Consider the following 24725-nt stretch of genomic DNA (forward strand, 5'->3'; position numbering starts at 1 on the left):
CATTTAAGTCCTTAATGCATTTTAGTTGACTTTCTATATCAGTTAAGGAAAAGCTCCTATTTCATTATTGTCTATAAGATAATTTCCCTAGCATAATTTATTGTGCATAATATCTTTTCCACATTTTGTGCTGTTATTTAAAACAAGGTCTTTCTATGTACCCCTGGCTTTCTAGGAGAAGTTTAGGCCAGTATGATCTCAACTCAGACAGATATTCCTGTCTCTCTCTTGAGTACTGGGATTAAGGTTTACACCAACATGCTTGCCTTGTTTTCTTTTGATTTTTGGTAAAGGTATTTGCTGTAAATTGGTAGATTTATGGGTTCTCTTTTGTGCTCTACTAATCTATTTTAAGACTAATATGTTTTATGTCAATTCTATACCATTTCAATCTGTAAAATTTTATGGTGCACTCAGCATCAGGTGAAGTAGTGACTCCAACTTAATTCTTATTCAAGACTGATGTGGAAGTCCTGGATCGGTTTTCAGTTTTATGTAAATTTCCTTACTAATTTCTGTTGCTATACAACATGCACTTTGAAGCTTAGCATTGGCAATATTTATTACTTCAAAGTAGACAGCATGTACTTAACAATTTTCCTGATTCTCCATAAATGCAGATTTACCACATATGCATGTGTTCATTACTTTCATTTGTGCTTTATAGATTATATTATACAGATCTATTATACAGATCTTTCATCTACTTGTTTAAATATATTACCAAGTGTTTTTTTAAAATTTGCTACATTATTAATGATGGTATATTTAAATAGCTTTTCTTGGAAGTTCATTTTTACTTTATGTAAAAACAATTGGGCATCCTTTATAAATTGATTTTGAATCTCCTCTGAGAGACACAGCCAGAATACAGCAAATACATAGGCAAATGCCAGCAGCAAACCACTAAACTGAGAATGGGACCCCGTTGAAGGAATCAGAGAAAGGACTGGAAAGGGGCTTGAGACCCCATATGTACAACAATGCCAACCAACCAAAGCTTCCAGGGACTAAGCCACTACCCAAAGACTATACATGGACTGACCCTGGGCTCCAACCTCATAGGTAGCAATGAATAGCCTAGTAAGGGCACCAGTGGAAGGGGTCCTGCCAAGACTGAACCCCCAGTGAATGTGATTGTTGGGGGGAGGGCAGTAATGGGGGGAGGATGGGGAGGGGAACACCCATATAGAAGGGGAGGGACAGGGGTTAGGGGGATGTTGGCCTGGAAACTGGGAAAGGGAATAACAATTGAAATGTAAATAAGAAATAACCAAGTTAATAAAGATGGAGGAAAAATTTGATTTTGTATCTTGCAACTTCGCTGAATATATATTATTTCCACAAATTTTGGGGTAGAGTCTTCAGGGTCTTCTGTATATAATAAAATCATGCTATTCTGAAACCAAAAGATGTATTTCTTTCTTTTGGATCAGTATATGTTTGTTTATGATGCCTAATTTTTCTGTCTTTAGCTTTCAGTTTCTAAGTTCACTGTATGATTGGAATTGTTGGAACCTTTTCTTCATCATAGTCTTAGGGAAAGACTTAGACCTCTTCAGCACTGAATAGCTCTCCATGGATTTACTCTTATGTGACCTTTATTTTGTTGATCAACAGAAGTTGTCCTATGCCTAACTTTATCCAAAAGTTTTATTGCAACAGGATGTTGAATTTTGTCAGATAGTTTTTGTGTATTTATATGATTACAATAGAATTCTAAGACTTCACTTTTAGTGTGATGCTATATATACATACATACATACATACATACATACATACATACAGACAGACAGATAAATAGATAGGTATGTATGTGTGAGTGATATGTGTGTGAGTGATGCAATGATATATACATGAATGATGTTGCAGTATATATTGTTTATACATATCAATTTGCATCTGTTAAGTTATATTTGCTTTTATGCTCCTTGATCGTGGTACATAAACCTGTTAACACTGGCAAACTTAGTTGCTATTATTTTGATTATTTTGTTATTTCCATTTATGTTCTTCAGGGATATTAGCCTATGTTTTGGTTTATTAATTTTGTTCTTTGATAATCTCATACCTGTAAATAATGCATTTTTTTTATCATTCTTTGATTTTTATTATTTCCTTCAAAACCTTTCTGGCCTCCCTAAAGCTTTCTTATCTATATTTATGACTTTTGTTTTGTATTGAGCCCACCAGAGTTTAATTAAAGCTTTCTCTGTGGCTTTGGATTTGGAACTTTCCATTAAAGGTTTCATTCATTTCATCCTATTCAGTTCAGACTCACTGGCGTAGTGTTCATATAAGTCCATATACTTTTCACTGATTTACAGTCCAGCTGACCTTGACAATGTTGACTTAACTATATCATTTATTCTCTCATCAAGCATGCATTGAGAACTTGAGCATCCTGGTATGAGATAAAGTCTTTCTTCTCATTAAATTGATTACTAAAAATAAAAATAGGATAAGCTTTACCAATTCAATTGCGGTTTAAGACATCAGATCGCTAGGGAACCCCTTTGTTCTCTCTCTGGGTAGTACGTCTCACTGTTACCTATACATTTTCTTATTAAGTCATGTTTTCATACTATAATGGACAACACTGTTATTGTATGCATGAAGAAAATATGGCAAGAAAAGGTTCTACCCTGCTCACGGTCACGTATTTATTTAGGCTACAGAACTTTGACTGGAATTTTCCAGGTCTTGTGCTCAGGATCATACCATCCATAATGTTATATGCTGTCTGGGCACATCATTAAAATTAAAAAGGCAGTAGGTTACATTGAACATTATGATAGAAATTAGTGAGGTGATTTTATGGGTAGAGCAATGCTGATGGCTTTTATAATTCACTAAACTCAACAACGTCTGACCTGTTATTGGACTTTCTGATTTCTCCTGGGCTCTCTTGGTTTTAATCTGCAGTACTTTCTAAGGTCCAAGAAGGGCATAACACAAAGCAATTCATCATGTTGTTCAGCAGTGATCTGTAGTTCCCTAGAGCAAAGCAGTGAACCTTTGAGTTTCAGACAGATTGGGGTATTGAGTTCAAACATTCACACTTCAGGCAAAAAATAGTAAAAGGATCCAAATAACTTGGGAAATGCATTTTCAACCTTAATCTGTGTTGTGCGTCCTCATCAAGAGAGACTGCCATAACAAACATAGCAGCAGTCCATCTCTTCCAGTTGCCCTGGGACCAGCAGAGCACAGTAGGAATGATTGATCAATTAAAGCAATATAATCTGTACAAGGAAGGAAGAAGACTGGGTTTAGGAAGGCCATTTCTAATGTGCACTGGGAAGCTGTGCCAGCTCTCTAATGGATACCTTGGCTGCAAGAACACAGCAGGAAACTATATTGCACTTGAGATGCTACATTTATGTGGACCCCTGCTATTGGTTTTGCTGACAAGCAGGTTGTACAGAGAGAACAGGGATTATTTTTCAAGGAGGCCTGGCTTTTACAGGCATAGGAACACTAAAAGGTTTTCTACTTACTTAAAAATGCTCTGATTAAGGAAGAGCTGAGGCACTGCTAGGAGAGCATTTAGCTTACTGTGTAAACAACAACTCTGCTCTCCAAGTTTCCTTGCTTTCATTTGCAGAGAGCACAAGTGACTGGAAAGTTAAAAAGGTTCCTCTCTAGCTCATAGCAGCCCAGTCACACAGACTGTTGTTAAATTTCTACCTTAGGACTATTATATGTTGGGCCTTCTGCTTAGAAATTGCATAATTGTATTGTACTTACAGCTGTAGCCATTCCTAATTCTGAATTAGGAATTCATTAGGAATGAATACATTTTATTAATTTCTTTCCCTTTTTTCTCTTTTTTTTTGTTGTTTTTCTCTCATACAGTATATCCAGATAGCAGTTTTCCCTTCCTCCATTCCTCTCAAGCTCTCTCCTGACACTTTTTCTCTTTCCCAGATCTACTCCTCTGTTTCCCTTCCCTACCTCCCAGGGGTATCAATCAAATATGCCTGAACAAGATACAGTAAGAGTAGCTACAAACCCTCATATCAGTCTCATCAAGGTAACCCAGTAGGGAAAGGGGGGGTGTCCTGAGAGCAAGCAAAAGAGAGACATTCCCACTGCTAGAGGTTTCACAAACACCAGCTAAGGACAGTGGCATTGTATGCACAGGCCCTGATGCAGAGCCCTGCAGCTCCACGCTTACTCAGTCTCTGTGAGTCCCTCGGAGCTCTGCTTAGTTGATTCCATGGGCCATGTTCTGGTGTCCTTGTCTGCTCTGGCTTCTGCAGTTCTTACTTTCCCTTTTCTGAAGGTTTCCCTGTGTCCAAGGAGGTCTCCATTTTGGGCTAATTCTTTGCCTAATGTTTCCTGTACCTACTCCCATCAGCTGCTAGAAGAAGCCTCTGATAACAGTTGAACTAGGCACTTGGTAAATAGATGTATTCACCTGTGTACTACACTATTAACATAAGGACTTGTGAACTATCCAACATAGTGTATCTGGAACTCCTCTGTTATGGTTCAGTTTTTTTTAAGGTTTACTTATTTATTATATACATTGTAGCTATCTTCAGACACACCAGAAGAAGGCATCAGATCTCATTACAGATGGTTGTAAGCCACCATGTGGTTGCTGGGATTTGAACTCAGGACCTTCGGAAGAACAGTCGGTGCTCTTAACCACTGAGCCATCTCTCCAGCCCATGGTTCAGTTTTACTTGTGCTTTCAGAAGATAGCTTCACAACCAGTAGTTGAAGAGACCTGGAGGTAGAGACTGGAGAGTTACTATAGGGCAGTCAAGGAGAATAACTGAAGAGAATTTGGCTGGCATACCAACAGATATAAGGAATTGTACTTCTGTAAAGACGCAGAATTTAAAGAATCTAATAATGCATTGAGAATGTAAAAGAATTGAAATGTCAAGATGTCTGAACTTAAATTGTTCAAACTATATGGGCAGAGGTAATGCTACTAAGATGGGGCAACATTAATGAGGATCAATTTGAGAACAGCATTAGTGTAAGTATAAGTTGCTGATACATCTGCTTTCTTAGGGTGATCTTCCTTCCTTCCTCCCTCCCTCCCTCCCTCCCTCCCTCCCTCCCTCCCTCCCTTCCTTCCTTCCTTCCTTTTTTCTTTCATTCTCCTTCCTTTTTTCCCTTGCAAAATGGGCCAGGGACTGATGGAGATCCCCATGGAAGAACCTGAGGTAGGAGTCAGAGGAAGTGGAGGACACTGGAGAACATGGCCCATTGAATCAGCTAAGCAGGGTTCACATAGGCCCAAAGAGTCTGAAGTGTCAAGCTTGGACTTGCACGGGGCTGTGTGAGGTCCTCTGCATACATGTTATGTATGGCTGTTAGTGTGGTGTTTTGTGGGACTCCTTTCAGGGGGAATGGCTGTATCTCTGATTCCTTTGGGTAGATACCCAAGAGTGGTACAGCTGGATCTTGAGGTAGAATATTCCCGTCTTCCTGAGCAACTGCCACAACTTGTGCACTCAGCAGCAGTGCGTTAGTGTGCCCGAGTCCACATCCTGCGAGCTGCTGCTTTGTTGTTCTCAGCCATCCTGGCAAGTGTAGGAAGAAATCGCAAACTAGGTTTCATTTGCGTTTCCCTAATGACTGAAGGTGTTGAATATTTTGTAAAGTGTTTCACAGCCATTTGATATTTTCTTGAGTCCTTCATATACTTTGGATATTAATCCTGTATTGGATGTGAATTCACTTGGTAAAAATCCTTTCCAGTTTTCTAGACCGCGGTTTCCCTTTGCTTTGCAGAGCTGTCTCAGTCTCGTGAGGTCCTATTTATTAATTGCTGATCTTGGTGCCTACACTGACCATGTGCTGTTGAATAAGTTGGTTGTGTTTTTGATTTTTTGTGCCAATGAGTTCCAGACTTAGTTCTCAGATTTAGTGTATATTTCTGATTTTATTTTGAGGGGTTTGATCCATTTGCAGGTCAGTTTTGGTCAGATTGATATATATGGATCTATTTTCATTCTTTGGCATGAAGCTGTCTAGTTTGACCAGTACCATTTGTTGAAGATAGCTGTCTTTTTTTCCAGTGTGTATTTTTTGGCCCTTTTAAATAAAATATTTTTTCATAGGTATGTGAATTTATGTCCTATTCTTTAATTGGATTGCATTGATCAATGTGTGTGTGTGTTTTTAACCAACACCATGTTATTTTTTTGTTTCTGTAAATTAGTATAACTTGAGTTTGGGTATAGTAGGACATTTTACAGTTCTCATTGTCTCTCGTTCTCTCTCTCTCTCTCTCTCTCTCTCTCTCTCTCTCTCTCTCCCTCCCTCCCTCTCTCTCTCTCTGCGTGTGTGTGTGTGTGTGTGTGTGTGTGTGTGTGTTTCCACAAATTGTCTTTTGAAGATCTGTGAAGAATTGTGTTGGGATTTTACACTTACACTGAATCTGTAGATTGCTTTTGATATTATGGCCATTTTGCTATATTAATTTTGCTGAACCATGAGTATGTGTGATATTTCTATTTTCTGACATCTTTAATTTCTGTTCAGTGTCTTACGGTTCTTTTTTTTCAGACAGTTATTGAATTGCATGGTTGGAACTACCTCTAGATATTTTATAATTTTTTGTTGGTATTATGAAGAATGTTGTTTCTCTGATTTGTTTCTCAGAGCATGTGTCATTTGTATATAGAAAGGTTACTGCTTTCTGCTATTTAATTTTATATTAATCTACTTTGCTGAAAATCTTTATTAGCTATTGGAATTCCAGGTGGAATTTTTGGTCACTTATGTATACTACCATAATTTGCAAATAATGATACTTTGGCTTCTTCCTTTTCAATTAGTATCCCCGTGATCTCCTGTATTTGTCTTACTGCTCTAGCTAAAACTTCAAGTACTGTATTGGACAGATGTGGCACTTGTTTAGTGCCTGATTTTAGTGGAGTTTCTTTTGAGTCCTCCATTTAAGTTGTTATTGGCTATTGGGCTGCTATAAACAGCTTTTATTATGTTGAGAAATAACCCTTGTATCCTGAATCTCTCCAGGATTCTTATCATGAAGGGATATTGGATTTTGTCAAAGCCTTTTTGACATGTGTGATCATCATCCAGCTCTTGTCTCATAGTTTGTTTATATGGTGAGTTGATCATATATACTGGTTTTCATATATTGAACCATCCCTGCATCTTTGGGAGGAAGACAGATGAAGACTTATTTAATCATGTTTGATGATCTTATTGATCAGTTTACAAGTATTTTATTGGAATATTTTTATCTATGTTCATAAAGTAAATTGGTCTGTAATTCTCTCTCTTTGTTGTGTCTTTTGTGATTTAGCTGTCAGAGTAACTGTGGCCTCATTAAAATATTGGGCAATATTCCTTTTTCCATTTTTTAGAGTGGTTTTTAGGACATTGACATTAACTTTTTGGAAACTTTGGTAGCATTTTGCCTAAAACTGTCTGGCTCTAGTCTATTTTTGAGATAGATTTTAATCATTGTTTCTGTTTCTCTGAAGGTTACAGGTCTGTTTAAATTACTTATCTGATTTAACTTTGGTATGTATTGAGAAACCTATCAATTTCTTTTAGATTTTCCAATTTTGTAGAGCATATCTTTTTCTCTATGTCCTTATAATTCTCTGAATCCACTTGTCTGTTGGTATGCCCTTCCCTTGTTGTCTAATTTTGTTAATTTGTACCATCTCTCTACATTTTAATTAATTTGGCTAAGGGTGCTAATTTACTGATGTCTTCAAAAAACCAACTCTTTGTTTCATTGATTGCTGCCATTTTTATTTTTATTTACTTACTTTTGCTGCTGTTGTTTATATTTTATTGATTTCAACCCTTAGGTTATTTCTTTTCATATCCTCCTTTGCCTGGGAATGCTGTTGTTGTTATAGAACTTTCAGGTGTTCTGTTCTCATTGTTTCACATAAATTTGGATATGTTGTGTATTCATTTTTATTGGATTCTAGAAAGTCTTTGATTTCTTTCATACCTTTCTACCTAGACTCATTTCTCACTTAGTAGTAATTTGTTCAGTTTCCATGAGTTTTTAGGCTTTCTGTTCTTTTTTGATATTGTTGATACTCAGGTTTAATCCATAGTGGTCAGACAGGATGCAGGATATTATTTAGGCTTGCTTGTATCTGTTGAGACTTCTTAATATATAGTCAGTTTTGGAGAAAGAACTAGATATTGAGAAGAAGGTATATTTTTTGTGTGTTTGTATCCATTGGGTCCATTTGGTTTGTAACATCAGTTAACTCCAGAATTTCTCTGTCTCATTTTTGTCTTGATGTCCTCTCTGTTGGCAAGAGTCTCTTGGTGAGTGTGTGCATAGGAAGGAGGACAGCAGGATGTGCATAGGAAGGAGGACAGCAGAATGTTCCACTGTGATCTGTTTATTCCCTTCTAATAGGGCCATAGAGTGAGGAGAGGTCGTCTGCTACGGAGCTTCAGATATAACTGTTATTTGATTGAGGGGAATGGAGGGAAAGGTGAAGAGCTGCATTTAGCCTCTTTCCTTGATCTACTTGTATCTGACAGGCTTGACTGATGTCTTCCTGGGAAATGCAGATGCATTTGGGGGCTATGACAAAGGAATGAGTAAGAAGAGGATTGGAAAAGAAGCTATGTCTGATTCAATAAACATGTGAGGGGAAGAGTGGAAGGGGAAGGCCACAGTACGTGGTCTGCTATGGACTGGGGGAGGGATTGGATTTGGAGGAGAGACAGAAGAGGTGAAAGTATACAGTTTCCTGACCTGAGTGCTTTCCTGACCTGAGTGCTAGTTGGGGTGAATTTTAAAGGGATCCCTGGGATTGAGGATTCATATGTGGATATATAAGTTGGTAGTCTTCTACCATGGTGGTTTTTAGTTTCTAGAAAAGTTAGAAGCATAGAAAGTTATAAAGGAATCAATTTTTAATATTTGGTCTCACTGTGTATCCCATGCTGGCCAAAGATGGCCTTGAACTCAGATCAATACCTCCCAAGTGCTGGTCCTTCAGTGATAAACACCTCTTTTCAGTTAGAAGTAAACTTACAGGATTTGTGATTATGTTTTAATATTTAAAGGGCTGATAGTAGTAGAAGATGATGATGATGATGATGATGATGATGATGATGTGTGTGTGTGTGTGTGTGTGTGTGTGTGTGTGTGTGTGTGTATGTGTGAGGGTGTATGTACATGCGTACATGCTCATGTGCGCATGCACATACTGTGTGCTCTGGAGACCAAAAATTTATGGTGGTTTTCTTAAATTACTACCAACATATTTTTGAGACAGAATCTCTTGAGTGCATGGGGGACTCACCAATTAGGGAAGACTAGCTGGCCAGCAGGCATCAGGGATCCTGCTTTCTCTGTTTTCACAGCAAAAGAATATGGGTGCTAAAGAATATGGGTTCTAAAACCCAGGTCCTGATGCCTATGGGAAGTACTTTCCAACTGAGCCTTTTCCCCAGCCAGGATTGTAAACCTTTAAATGAGTTGTCTTAAAGACAGGAATAAAATTCAGGAAAGATCACAATGACTACTGGGTTTTTCAGAGGAGATCAGCATAATCACTATTGCAATTAACTCCCCCCTTCCCATGTGATCCAAAGTGGTCAGAGATAATCAGTATTCTTTACACTAACTCTTTATAGAGAATAATTGAGTGGAAAACTGGGTGGTATTCAAGAAATGGACCGAGTTCCTTGACTACTAAGCCCAGATGTCCACAGACCAAGGTTCTTCCTCTTGTCCTTCAACATGCTGTACAATATATCATTATATAGAATGTTTATACAATAGGAATCACTGTTTTGACTTGAAGTATTTTCTTTGTTTTGTGAATATTACCTATAGTTGAATAAATGGATGTTTTATTTAGAGTTTCTTCAACTTAGTAGATGGGTACATGCATTCACCAGTATATTTGAATATTGCCAGTATTCTGGAAGATACTATTTGTAAGCTCTTAACAATATTTGACCATGATTGTGAGGCATATTTAAGATTTTAATTAACTAGTTTAATTCCAAGTCTTGATCAGATATGTATTGTGTCTGAAAGTGATTTTCCCAGTATTGTTTCTGATATTAAAATATGTGTATTAATTTGTAATGAGCATATATATTTGATATCATTATCCACATTTAAAATGTACTCTTTCTTTTGTATAAAGTTGCAACTGATCATGCGGCATCATGAACTCTAAATGCTCCACTGTGGATATTGTTAATTCTAACTACAATTAAAATAAACTGTCTTAACTCTGATTATTCTGTGTCTAGTCAGTTTTATAAATTTTCTTTCTTCTTGAATTTTCTGAGGCTTATCTTTTATTATTTTATAATATTAAAAACAAAATAATACCAGTTAAAATATGAAGTTAATGCTATTTTTTAAACCTTTTAAGGTAGTTTTTACAATATATTTTGAACATAGTATTTCCCATCCTTCAACTTCTCCATCTTTGTGCCCAGTCAAATTCATGTTCTCTGTTTCTCAAGAGGAAAAATAAGATACAGAAACAGGAAAAAGAAAAATGAACATCAAAATGGACAAACTACATAGAAAAGTAATGAAATATACAGCAACAACAACAACAAAGTATGCATACTAAAAGAAATTATGGAGTATCTTTTATATTGTTCAACTATTCTTGGGTTTGGGGCATGCCCTAGAGTGTAGTTGATAAACACAGTGATACTCCATTGGAGAAAACAAGTGTCAACTGTTAGGTTCTAGGTTACATCAGAATTTGTGTCCATTTCTTCCTTTCAGTGCTGGAATTTTATCTGGTGTGAACTCATGGGGCATCTTGTGCATGTTGTCAATCTCTGGGAGTTTGTCTGTCATACCAGTCTTGTGCCTGGAAGTTGTTGTTTCCTTGGAATCCACCACCCTGGCATTTTTAAAGATAGATAGATAGATAGATAGATAGATAGATAGATAGATAGATAGATTTATTCATTCATTTATTTATTATAAGTACACTATAGCTGTATTCAGACAGAGGGCATCAGATCTCATTACAAATGGTTGTGAGCCAACACGATGTGGTTGAACTCAGAACCTCTAGAAGAGCAGACAGTGCTCTTAGCCATTGAGCCATCTCTCCAACCCCTAGTTCGCCAGTCCTTAAGAGGGAGAGATTTAATGATGACATTTCATTGAGGTCTAAGTGCCTCAAAGTCACTCAGTTTGTGTATGTTGTCAAGTTGTTGGTCATTTTATTAACAACCAACAGCTTTTCTGATCCTCATCAGGGTTGAATGATGCTCTGCTCTGTGTCATTCTGAGTCATTTTATTGTCATGCTTCTTTTACCAGAATAACAGTAGTAAGTTTTTTTTTTTCTTGCTCATGACATATCTATTCTCTGTACTTGGCCACTTAATGGTGTTCGTGTATGGATAGCTTCTCATGGCATAAGTCTTAAATAAAACCAGAAAGTAGTTGGTTATGCCTATAATTTTTGTACCATTGGACCAGTTCATGTTGCAAGCAATTCTCTTTTCTTCTGTAGTCACAGAGTTTGACGCTTGGTGACACTGTTTATTATTTTTCCCCTCTGGTGCCATGCAAACTTCTAGTTGGGTACCCATCTAATTTCTCCATGTTTGGTGACCTAAGTATAGCTCTGCCTTCAACAGTAGTCCCTTACCATCAGATTATGGAGAATAACCAATAGCATTGACAGTTCTTTATAATGTTGAAAGGGAGTTCTATGGTGCTCTTTGGCCAACAATTCAAGAAATTGTAACCTATTCCTAGCATTAGAAGTTTTGGTGCTATGAGATGTGTCATTGGGACATCGTCTTTCCCATTATATGCTGACTCCATTTTAAAATATTTGTCAAATATGTATCTACTTTAGGGAGTTTGTACAGGAGTAGGTTTCCATTCAGGTTTACAAAAGCCTTTTACTGTTGGTTTTCCATGTCCTTTACACTGACCTCCCAACCCCAATTCTTAGTTAATCCTTCTAATTTCTCTTCATCTCTTTGTGACACTATATTTTATTTTTCCTTGAAGATAACCCCCTCTCACTGTTTACCTTACTAGCTATTGCTACCTAACTTCACTGTCAAGTTTGAAACACACATCTGAAACTTAAAAGCTAACATTGCCTATTTGAGAAAACATGCATTATTTGTCTTTTGGGAGTATGGGTTACCTCACTCAGGATAATTGTTTCTAGCTCTTCATTAATTGAAAGTGCATAATTTCATTTTTTCTTAACAGCTGAATAATATTACGTTGTGTAAATTGCTGACATTTTCATTATCCATTTATTACTTGATGGAATCTAGACCTTTCCCAATTTCTGGCTATTTTGAGTAGAGCAGCAATGGACACTCATGATCAAATTGCTGTAAGATTTAGAGTCCTTGAAAATTTATACAAGAATGAGATAGATGACAGATCAATTTTCAAATTTGGTTGAGCTTCCGCACTGATTTTCATGGCAACAATAGCAGTTTGTATACCCACAGCAATGAATAAGTCTTTCCTTTATCTAGCATTAACTTAGCATATGCTGTTATTTTTTTTCTTATTACTATTGACCCTGGCCATCTCTCCTATAGTTAGATAAAAATATCAAAGTAGTTTCAGTTTTCATTGTCTTGATGGCTAAGGTTGTTGAACATTTCTTTTTGGGGTTTCTGAGCCATTTGAATTTTGTGTTTATGTTCATAATCTATAGGGTACATCTTACCCTTTGATTATCAGAGTAGTAGTGACTTCATTAAAGGAATTAAGAAATTCTCTTTCAGTGTCTGTTGTTTCCTTCAGGCCTGGTTTTTGGAGAATTGACACTATTTTTCATTAACAGTCTGGTGTGTTTCTGTACTGAATCTTCTGATCCTTGGCTTACTTTTATTTATTTTTTATTTTTATTTTTTGGTGCAGAGATTTTTAATCACTGCTTGTGTTTCACTAGGGTTATGAGTATGTTTAAATTGCTTATTTCAGCTTGATTTATCTTTGATAGGTCTTATGTACTATGAAGGTCATCTATTTCTTTTTGGTTTTCTAGATGGGTGAAATACAGATTTTTAAAGTATGTTCTTATGAGTCTCTGAATTTTCCCAGTGTCTCTTCTACTGTATAACTTTTCATTTCTAATCTTACTAACATATATATTTTCTTGATCTTTTGGTTACATTGGCTATAGGTTTCTCAATTTTCCTGTTTTTTTTTTTCCTCAGAGAATGAACCGATTCACTGATTCTTTTTAGTTTTATTTTTTGCTTTTATTTTATACTATCAGCCTGAAGCCTGATTATTGTTTGCCATTTAATCCTTTTGGGTAATATTTCTTGTTTCTGTAAAGGTTTCTGTTATGGGACAGGAGCTCACTTTGATGTTTAAGCACAGTGCTAGGCAGCTAGGGGTTTTTAGTAATTTCCTGCAGTGAGTCCTTGAAGAGAAACTTTCAGTTCTAGACAGGTGCCCTTGCAGGAGACATTGTGGTAGCTAAGGACTAGGGAGATGGCCTAACAGGTAAAGCACTTGGCTGGGAAATGAGAGAACCTTAGTTCATATCACTAGGAGTCACAGAAAAAGCCAGATCTGGCCGAGGGATATACCCATAACTCTGTAGGAGGTTGGGGCAGGAGATTGCTGGGACTTGCTGCCCACCAGGCTGACTCCGGATTCAGTGAGGGACCTTATCTGAAGGAAATGGAGGGGAAAGTAATAAAGACAGCACCAGACATTTGTCTTTAGTTGTCTGTGCTATGGACGTGTTACCTGCACACACACACATGCTTATAAACCACATGCAAACTCTTGCACACACATGCATGCATGTATAGAAATTTAAATGTACAAAAGGGAGTGTGCATGTCTTCATTTTTTATAATCATCATTGCCTACTAACATAACCTGTTCCTGGAATGATTAAAGATATGTACTTGAAACTTCAGAAATAGAGCATTACACATAGGAGAACCAGTCCACTGATCGATCATTGTTACCTAACCAGTAAACTTCTTTGTTTTATACTTTTATATACCTATAGGTGTATTACATACATAATTGCTTATTTGGGGTATGGCATTGAATATCCATTCCTCCTGCTTCAGAGATTATTATCCTTAATCCTTAACATTTCTCTAATCTTCCATTCCATTCTGTGTATTGCTTGCGAGCAGCACAGGGTGTGTTGTGTCTCGCTTGTTCTCCATTTACGTTGTTGTTCTCCATTCTCAGGTGTGTATGTTAAGGTCTCTGCTGCTCTGTCATGGAAAATGTCAAAGCAGAGCCAAGTGTGATAGCAGGAATGTGAAGGTCATGACTTTGAAGTTAGATTAGGCTACATGGTGAGACCATATCTAAAAACAAACAGAAAAAAAAAGCAAAAGCAGGAAAGAAATATATAATATCTATATAATATCCAACCTCATTTGTGCACTTTGTTCTCAGTGACTTTATTTCATTCAGCTGTGATTACTCAGTGACCTACTCCCCTCAAAAAATGCAACAAAGGGCAAATAAGTCTCCAGATATTTCCAATCTGACCATCTGAATGACCCAAACATCCCAAAATAGATTTCATCTATTCTGTAAGGAACAAGTGGTTTAAGCCGCATAGCATTTTGTTTATGCAAAACCTATGACCTAGTTACATAGCACTCTTTCTTTCTATACAAAAAGTAATGTTAGTCTAACCCTCTCTGACCTCCGTTGAATTAATGAAAAGGAAAGTGAAACCTGGTAATCTTACTCAAACCAAAATTTCTATAGGAACTTTTATTATTTTAAGATAAGAACCTGTGTTCTGTATTTTTGTTTCATACTTTTCAGGTCCATAGATTCTTTAAGACTTTCTTCTTTAGCATCCTTCCCTTGGGACTTTAAAATACAAACTTGAACAAAAGCATTAGTTCACAAAAGTTATTATTCTGTTACATAATTTCAATCTGCTGTGCTGTTTCTCCTGAAGGGTCTACAGGGGGAAATCAGTTAATGAGAGGCTACCTCAAAGTTACGTGTATTAACGCTCACTTTTAGCTATGGATATCACTGACATTAGGCAGAAATGAGTTTTACATTCTCATTCCAACTAGGTTATTTATTAATACAGCTTCACCAGTCTCTAAAGAGTCATGATATTGGCGTATTTGTAAGATATTTAATGGATAAAAGAAGGTGTGGAGGCAAGAAGAACATGTATACAAGTACTGAAACTTCACTATGCTCAATCATATGATGACCATGTGTGTTGTCTTCTGTGGATATAAGGACTTTGGGTGATTATCATACTGCCTCTCCCTTTGGGTGCCTTCTGGAACCATTAACCCATTGGAGAGTATACTGTGATGTAATCGGATTGGAGGGTAGAGCTGTCTTTTGGTGTTCCCCTAAGCTATTCTGGAAAATCTTAATATAGATATGCTCCAGGCAGGAAAATCATGGCATCCTTAGCTAAGTTTAGAAAATGACACATGCTATCCTTGTTAGGAGTCATTACTGTATGTTAAGTACCACAGAAGTTTTTCAAATAGTCTGTTGCTTTTATATTTCCCCAAATGTGTAGATGACCGTGCAGTCTTACTTGCAAGTAGGTCTTACCAGTATCTAAAAGAAGTAGTGCTAGGTGTATGGTATGGAGCATGCTCAAATGAGGGTCCTCTTGGAGTGCAATCAATGTCAATTAATGAGTCTGGAGTTAGACTAAGCATTCCAGTAACTAGAACATAGTTAAAACTAGGTGTGAGGGCTGGAGAGATGGCTCAGCCGTTAAAAGGCTAGGCTCACAACCAAAAAAAAAAGAACCAAAACTAGGTGTGATTACCCCGCCTTCCATCTAGTTGCTGAAGTCTTGAGAGTTTCCCTAATTTAAAGCAGCTCCTGAGATGACTGTCATTTCCAGCTGTGTGTGAGGAAGGATTCAGACCTTGCTGTACAAAACTGAAGACTAGCTGGAGAAGTGTGGTGGTTGCACCACAGGACTAGCACATTTCAGAGCTGCGTTTGACACACTGTGTATTCATGTCCTTGCTGTTTCTTACTGGAAATTTTATGCTCCACAAATGGCTTCTATTACTTAGAACAGGATCACCCATTTAGAATCTTTTAAAGATTTTATCAGAAAAACAAACAAGAATATGGCCTTTGAGGCAGTACTGGACCTGGATGACACTCATTATCAAAAGGAGGGTGGGCAGAAGACAATCAGAGTATGCATATCTCAAATTCTCACCATCAGGCAGCTTTTACAAGTCTAAAGTTCTTTGTGCACTCGGTGCTCCCTTCCTCCTGGCATCGCGATTCAGTGTGCTGATAATCTGCCTTTCCCTTTATTTCCATTCATTTATGTAACATCTTAGACTTAAGAAATTGTCATAAACTTTAGCCTTAAGCAAATGCATCAATTCAGTGAATTGGGATATGATGCCATTACTTATAAAACACAGCCATTGTTGAACATTTGCACCAGTACCTTTCCTTTTTTCATGGCTCCCATATTTCTTTTTATGGGAAGCCTGAAAGCTTAAGTAGTAATGATGGGAGACTCTGCAGATGTTCACTTGATCCCTCCTTGAGTCCTCTGACACACATAGAAATGAACTAAAGACACCACAAGTTATGTGCTTATTCACTTCAAGAAAATTGCCTTTTTATTATTTCTTATTTTGCATTTATATTCTGAAAATGTAAAAAAAAATTACTAGGAGTAAAAAGTAGGTAGAAACAAAGGTGCTACAGTTGAATAAAGTGGTCCAAGAGCTCAGCCTTGAAATATACCATTTATTAAATGGCAGAATACCAGCAACCAGCACTGGAAGTTCTCTTAATGTCCTTAAATGCCGCCTACTGTTTTACAACTCATCAGTGGTGGACTCAGTGTCCACAGCACTCTTCTTTAAATGATTTTTTCCTGGGGAAGCTCAAGAGCATGTAGAGCTGGATGGCACTGTATAGGTGATCTTACTCTGTGCTCCAGAAACATGGTACAACTTGTGGATAACTTATTTCAGGAATCCAGATTCCTAGGCAGGTCCCCAGATATGCTCTTGTATTTGACGTGGGACACAGGAATCTCCATTTTTATAACAATAATTCCAGGGATTATTTGAATTTGGCACGCTTGGGACAGTTAAATAAATTCAATATTATTTTCTTTGTGTTTTGTTGAGGGCAGAAACTAGATAGATTTAAGATGAGTGGCTGAAGTTGTACTGCATAACAGTGAGATCCACTCCTCGTGAGTTTGCGTTCCATGGTAGGACATAGAGGAATGCATTTTCTTAGAACTTAAGTTAACATTTGTGCTAAATGATGTGATTCTTTTTTTCTTATTGGATATTTTATGTATTTACATTTCAAATGTTATTCCCTTTCCTGGTTTCCCCTCTCCCACCTCCCTTCCCATTGCTTCTATGAAGATGCCCCCACTCCCACCCACCCACTCTGGACTCCCCACCCTGACATTCCCTTACACTGGGGCATTGAGCCTTCCCAGGACCAAGGACCTCTCCTCCCATTGATACACAACAAGGCCATTCTCTGCTACATATGTGGCTGGAGTCATGGGCTCCTCCATGTGTACTCTTTGGTTGGTGGTTTAGTCCCTGGGAGCTCTAAGGGTTTGGTTGGTTGATAATGTTGTTCTCCTCCATTGGGGTCCATGCTCAGTCTGGTGGTTGGTTGTAAGTATCCTCATCTGTATCCGTAAGACTGGCAGAGCCTCTCAGGAGACATAGCGATTGCTTATGTCATCATCTGATACCATTACCTGCTAAAGCAAGGCATGGACAGCATTTTAAAGGACTGCTTGTCACCCCAGCTCTCTTGAGCTCCCCCTCTTCTTCCCTCCCTCTCTCCCTCCCCCCACCCCCCCTCTCTTCCTACATGTTCTTCACTGGTCTCTTTCTGGCCTCTTTTCTGTCCTTCTTTGTTACCCTCTCTGCCTTCATCACTCTGCTCCAGTCCGTCTGCCTATACTATTTCTCCACGTTCCCACATAGGCCCCCTTTATACCATGTCTGTTCAAAGCAGATTTCTCAGGAGTTCTTAGGGGAACAGCTTGGCCTGAGTCCTCCAGGTACCCCCTCACCACATCATGTTTCATAACATCTGTAATTACTCTAGTAAGTTTCAGTGTAACCCAATTTCCTGATTTTTTTTTTGGTTTTATATGAACACATTCTTAAAATATAAAATAGCACACATTCTTTTTAAAAGAATTTATGTATTATTTTATGTTATGTATGTGGTGATCAACCTGCATACATATGTAACTGTATCTCATAAATGCAGCACCTGCTCAGGCCAGAGGATGGCAACAGATGCTCTGCAGCTGGAGTTGACAGACTGCTATCAGCCCCATGTGATGCTGGCAACCAAATGGGTTCTGCACAAAAAGCAAGAGGTTTTACCCTCCTCACCATCTCATCAGCCTCTGAATACACTTTTTCATCAACTTAGACAAATTAGTTTAGATACTAATACAGTTAAAATGTAAACAAAGAAGCAACTTTATCCACATCTTATGTTACGTCCTATATTTTATATTTTCACCAAAGTTAGGATGCAGAATGAAAATCCTCAGTAGCAAGGACTAGGAATCTAAAACTTCTTTCTGAGCAGAGCAGTAGAAACTACTGGAGTATCGAGTCCACATTCCACAAGAGAAGTGAGAAGTCTGCAGTGTTCTTTCTTCTATTGGGCTAAATTGATTATGTGACTACTAGTTATGTCACCTGATTGATTTGTCTTCCTGTTTTTCTAGACCGCTGAACATGAACTTGTGTGGCTTCAGCTGTATTGTGCTTCTCCCTGAGTTTTGTGTGACCTTTGCTACTTCTTAATAATTCTTGAAGACTGGAATTCATCTCATTTAGAACTATTCCTAGGGCCCAGATTGCTTTCTTATCTGAATTTCCAACTGTGTCGTTCTCTTCCTCAGACATGGCTGTACCACTCTCTCTGGCCATAAGCTAAGAGCAGCTGTAGTGCTGCTTGCTCTGAGTAGAGGGATGGACTCACGGGTCAGCAGCTGAAAACACCCTGAAATACAGGAGACATTTTCAGTGGAGGTTATCTTTGGTTTCAGTGGAGGTTATCTTTGGTTTCAGTGGAGGTTATCTTTGGTTTCAGTGGAGGTTATCTTTGGTTATTGGTCTGTTCATTTGGTTGATTGGTCGGTTGGCAGCTTTCATTTGTTTGGTTAATTTTCAGTATTCATTGTTAACTATACCTTAAGAATGTCTAGTAGACTCGAAAAACGCCTTGAACTTAAAAATAGAGAACTTGTACTCAGATCCTGTCCCATCGTTTGTTTTTATTTAAAAATGAACTACCTTTCCTATTTGTCTGGCTAAATAAATGTTAATTTTCTTTATTATTATTTGACTTACCTTTATGGCCTTTAGTGATTTTAAATTACTATTTGTTCCAGTGAAATTTCAAATCAGTATATTTTTCTCCTAGAATTAGGTTGTATTACAGTAGTGGTTATTCTTTTCCCAGAACTTAGCCTATACTTTACTATATGAATTTTATATCCAATCTTTTCTTTTTATCTTTATTTTTAACACTACATCTTGTTTAGGTATATTTATTCAGAACATATTTATTTTTTTTAATTGCTGAAACTGTGGCAGATCTTTACTCTGTTCTTATTACCCAGGGAAATTAATCGTTTTGTGCCTTTACTTTTGAATATTTCCAAACTTGCCATCAGAATCCAGATATTCTAGTTGTTTGGATAATGAGATAAGGATGCAGGCTCACACAGAATTCACTGTAGAATTCTCAAGTGGAATTTAGCAATGTGGAAAATACTGCTAATCAATAAATTTTAGTTTTAACATTTACTTCATACATCAAAACATGTACAAGGTAGATGTTACTGATACCAGCAGGAAGGAGGAATGAGAAGATGGCAGTTGCAGTAGTTACATTTCTCATCACTGTAACAGGAAGCTTAACAGAAACTAAGAAGAGTGCATGTTGTGATTGTCTTTTAACTCTGTCAGAGGTAGAATTTAGTAGGTTTTGGATGTGTGGTAAATGATCCTGTGTGTCTGTCTTGGGCATGTCGATAATCATAGACTATCGATGAAGAAACCTTGCATGATTTGATTTGGTGTTCTTTTGTGTTATCACATGCACTCTTCACAATGCTGATATCAGCTTGATAGTGAAGATGAAACAAAGGGATTTCAGAAACTGTGTAAATGTTTGGCCAACCAGTGAGTTAGCTGAAATTAGAATCCAGACTCATGATGTCAGCATCGCATTCCTGTGATTGGACAGTTATTGGGTATATTCAGTATACTTCAAGAGCATGAAATCCTGAGTTCAGATCCTTAACATCTGTATAAATGCTCAGTGTGGCTTGCACATATCTATTTCTATCAGTGGGAGACAAAGATGGCAGACAGGTTCTTAGCCAGACAGTTTACATGAAACAATAAGGAGGTATAGTGAGAGACCTTTATCTCAAAAGCTTAACTGAAAAAAGGTAGAAGACCACACTGGAATTTTGGCCTACACACACACACACACACACACACACACACGACCAAACAAAATGAACTATCATAATCCTTGACTACTGCTCCAGGAGATCTAGGGGTCCAGATGAAACTCTGAAGTAAGGGATGAACTGAATATAGATCAGATGATGTCATTGCCCATGTTGCATTATGTTATACTGCGCTGTGCTGTGCTGTGCTATGCCATGTTATGTTGTTATGTTTTTTTCTAGATCTCTGAAAACAGACCTACTGCTTCAATCAATAGTACTCCTATCATATGCCATGATGCTTCCATTGGCCAGATGTGCACTAAACCATCTCAAGATTCAAAGCATTCCGAAAGTTGTGGGAAGACAGAAACACTCAAAGCCCTCATCAAATTTTCATGACAAATATGGCAATATGATGCTGTTCAGTGGGTCTGCTTTCTGTCTAGGTGCATATATAATTTTTATGACCCAGATGGGGGTGGAGTGGAACCTGTCTCCTGTGGGCAGAGTCACCCCCAAAGAGTGGAATGAGTAACTTTCTCAGTACACTAACAGAATTGTCTCAAACCTAACTTGTCACGGACATGTTCTTCTGTTCAGTGAAATCAGCATAGTAAAAGAAATAAAATTGATTCAGAAGTCCTAACAAGTTGTTGAAAGCTGTCATTGAGTTCCCGAAAGTAATGCGCTACCCATAGATAGAGATGGCCAGGTGTGGGTATCATCCGTGAATGTGTAGCTGCCATCAATAAGCATCCATACATAGGTGCCTTAGACAGGTATTGAGTTGTGTCCAATGCATATTTGTCAGCAGCTGACCAGTTTTAACCCACCCTTTCTCTTTCCCAGGCTGGTGTGTACCAACTGTACTTTCTTTTTTCTTCTGTTTTTTATTTTTTTATTGGATATTTTCTGTATTTACATTTCAAATATTATCCCCTTTCCCTCTCCCTCTGCTTCTGTGAGTATGCTCCCCCTCCCGCCTACCCACCCCCACTTTATTGCCCTGGCCTTCCCCTGACTTTCTGGAATCTTTTACTTTTCTGTTTGTTATTGCCTTGGGAAATCTGTAAGATCATAGGCTTGGGGTGATTTTTGTGAATTCGCATTCAGAACAGGAGTTGATGTAGGTTAGGATGTCAGTGATGTTGAAATGGTGACTAAATAAGTACTATGTGTAATCCTAGCCCACATTCACTTGAAAAATTTAAAAATAGGAATTTGATTTCCACTGAGGATTGTAATTAGATAACTGGAGACCATTTACATGTCTGTTTGATTTTACTAATTATTCTGAAACGTCTTCCCATAAGGCATTCGCAAACTTTTATTTTCTGTCAATCAGGAATGAGATGATGGAGGACAGGGAGGTAGGAGCTTTTTTGTACAGGAGTTCATATTTCTACAGAGTATTCCGAAAGTGTCCATTCATCTCAGGTCAGGAGTAAGCATCTAGTGCAGATTCACTCGGTTGTTTCTGGGTAGCCTTGTTTACTTCCACTGCTGTAATTCCTGGTAAAAGTCTCACTTGTATACCAATAAAGCAAGTCTTAGTGACAGAAAACAGTCTCACTAGTAGAACCCTAAAGATAGTAGTGAGAGAAACTATTCCTAAATTCAATTCTTGATTTTGAAGCCTATAAATCCCAGCTGTGGTTATATAGTGCTATGAATTTATTCCTTGTTTAAAATATACCAGATTCGTAGGAAAACATTTCTTAGCATTGTGAGATGGTGTTATTCAACAGAATTAATTCTGCAAATGGCAGTTACACAACTGTCAGCAAAGATGTCGGTCTCTGTACCATACTCTCATTCCCTGTTCTTTACTAAGTTGACACGCAGTGTGTGGCGTTGTAAAAATGTTTGATGTAAGAAATGTGATTACGAGCTAGTTATTAGTTACCAAAGCATCTCATTGATGAAATACCTCCCTTTTGAGAAAGGGGCCTGCTAATTTTATAACAGTTTAAGTGTTACAACAGTTCCTCGTTATGACAGGTACAAAAAAAGCATATGCATGTATTCATACGACATAAAACCTTCCATGCTTTACAGCAACAGCAGCTGCGTTCCTCGGGGAGATGACATTAATTTGAGCAGTATCTCTTATTTTCCAATAACCTTTTACATTACAAAAAAAAAATCTGCAACTTCATTTTCTTCTTCTATCTGGAAACCATAGAAACCAATGTGAAATTATAGCCAAGAAGTTCGTCACTGGGCTATCTCAAGCAGATCTCCATGGAAACACTTCACATTTTCTTGAAATGAAAGATCTTCCAATCAGACATACACCCGTAACTAATGAGTGTCTGACAACAGGATGTGAAGAGAGGTACACGGCTATCCGTTAGGTAACACATGTAAGAGGGTTTTAGTATGACTTAACTATAAGGACATTTAAAAGAAACAGTCCTAGTGAAGAAATGAAAGCAAAATATATTTTTGAAAACAGCTTTCTTCTCTTTTAATTCATTGTTCTTGCTAGGTTTTTTTAAAAAGGAAGTTTCCTACAAGAGTTAATTTTAGATCGAGATCCTTACTCAGCCCTGCAACCACCTGTCTCACCCTTACTGGGCTGTGATGAAGTCGATGGGAGTGATAGACGTTTTTCTATATTGGCTTCAATGTACTGAAGGTAACCAATCTTTGTACATTGATTTTTTTGAAGATTCATTTATATGCCTTATTCTGAGTGCTTTAAAGATTTTTTTAATTAAAATTTAAGACTACTACCTAAAAAAGTTTGTACAATCTATTTTGTTCAAATTCTTTCCTTTTTCTCAAGTCCTCCCTACCCACATAAGTTTATATGCATTGAATTTTTAATTCTTGAAGGTACTTTCAATTCTTGATGATAACTCAAATGATATTGAAATTGCTTTAGAGATTAATATCAGGATTTAGTAGCTTTCTTACTTTTGTTGCTATTAATTTGTGAAGAACAGTATCGCTTAGATAGGATGCTACAGTACTTTCTCATTTGATCTCCTTACTCTGGTGGTTAAAGAGAATATTTTTTTGACCCAATTGGTAAGATATAATTGTCCACTTAAACATACAAAGCCCAGTACCATCTATCCCTTGAGAACATTAATAACAACCTATAAATATACAGAACAGAATCTTTTTATAAAATTTTTTTTATTAACTTGAGTATTTCTTATTTACATTTCGAATGTTATTCCCTTTCCCGGTTTCCGGGCAAACATCCCCCTAATCCCTCCCCCTCCCCTTCTTTATGGGTGTTCCCCTCCCGACCCTCCCCCCATTGCCGCCCTCCCCCCAACAATCCCGTTCACTGGGGGTTCAGTCTTAGGACCCTTAGGACCAAGGGCTTCCCCTTCCACTGGTGCTCTTACTAGGATATTCATTGCTTCCTATGAGGTCAGAGTCCAGGGTCAGTCCATGTATAGTCTTTAGATAGTGGCTTAGTCCCTGGAAGCTCTAGTTGCTTGGCATTGTTGTTCATAAGGGGTCTTGAGCCCCTTCAAGCTCTTCCAGTTCTTTCTCTGATTCTAAAGAGAATATTTTGTACATGAGGAAGTGGAGACACAGAAATATGGTGACTTACGTTATCAGATGTCATGATGAGGACAGAGCTCAGCCTCTGACACAGAGCTTTTAAATCGAAGTGTTAGTGTGTAGACATTTTACCGAAATGTTTTGAAGATTAGGTGACTTGAAGTAAACTCTTAATAAGAAATTGTAATTGATTTACTGCTTAAAATGGAGGCAGGATTAACAATATTGACAGTAGCAGGTAGTGAATTGTTGTTAAAGGTTGGAACTGTGAGGCATGGCCTGTAAGTACCATGCTCTCCAGTGTCAACACCTCTGATCCATGCTGTCACTGTGTTATTGCTGTGACGTCCTTCATATTCCACCAGTGATGTCACCTCTAAGATTGTTGTTTCGAGCTTGGGTCACATGAAGTGGGATAAGGAAATGCCACATAGGATGTGTGAGTTTTAAGTAACTTTTGAAACATTTTGAAAGTTATTTTATACTTAGGTTTATTATTTTAATATAGCCCCCTGTTATACACATACCTATATATTCATTTGCCAAGATATACATGACAAATACATTTGTGTGATTGATGTGTCACAAAGAGCGAGGGGACATACTCTGTGAGAGCAAAGCAAACTGAAAACAGAAGGGTGAGAGACCTAATGGAGCAGAGCAGTAGATGGGATTATTTGCCCAGTATAGTCTTCCTGTCTTTTTGATTATTTTCTTTTTACTCCATTATTCTCCATCTGTCACCTAT

The 24725-nt window shown here is 37.6% G+C and overlaps 1 protein-coding gene across 4 annotated transcripts in view; it reads left to right on the plus strand.

Moving 5' to 3' along the window:
* The window catches only part of Cox7b2 (cytochrome c oxidase subunit 7B2), a 112261-nt gene extending 91163 nt beyond the window's left edge, over positions 1-21098 (plus strand). For 3 of the 4 annotated variants that reach the window (XM_087582093.1, XM_087582094.1, XM_087582095.1), the window contains one exon: positions 20690-21095. In XM_087582093.1, the coding sequence (XP_087438219.1) occupies positions 20742-20984 (243 nt within the window). In that variant the 5' untranslated portion in view covers positions 20690-20741 and the 3' untranslated portion in view covers positions 20985-21095. Of the gene's footprint in view, positions 1-20689 lie in introns of all 4 variants that reach the window. The other variant, NM_001399572.1, reaches the window with a different exon arrangement.
* Positions 21099-24725: the final 3627 nt, after the last annotated feature.

This window comes from Rattus norvegicus, chromosome 14, assembly GCF_021556685.1.
Source record: "Rattus norvegicus strain SHRSP/BbbUtx chromosome 14, alternate assembly SHRSP_T2T, whole genome shotgun sequence".
NCBI lineage: Eukaryota > Metazoa > Chordata > Mammalia > Rodentia > Muridae > Rattus > Rattus norvegicus.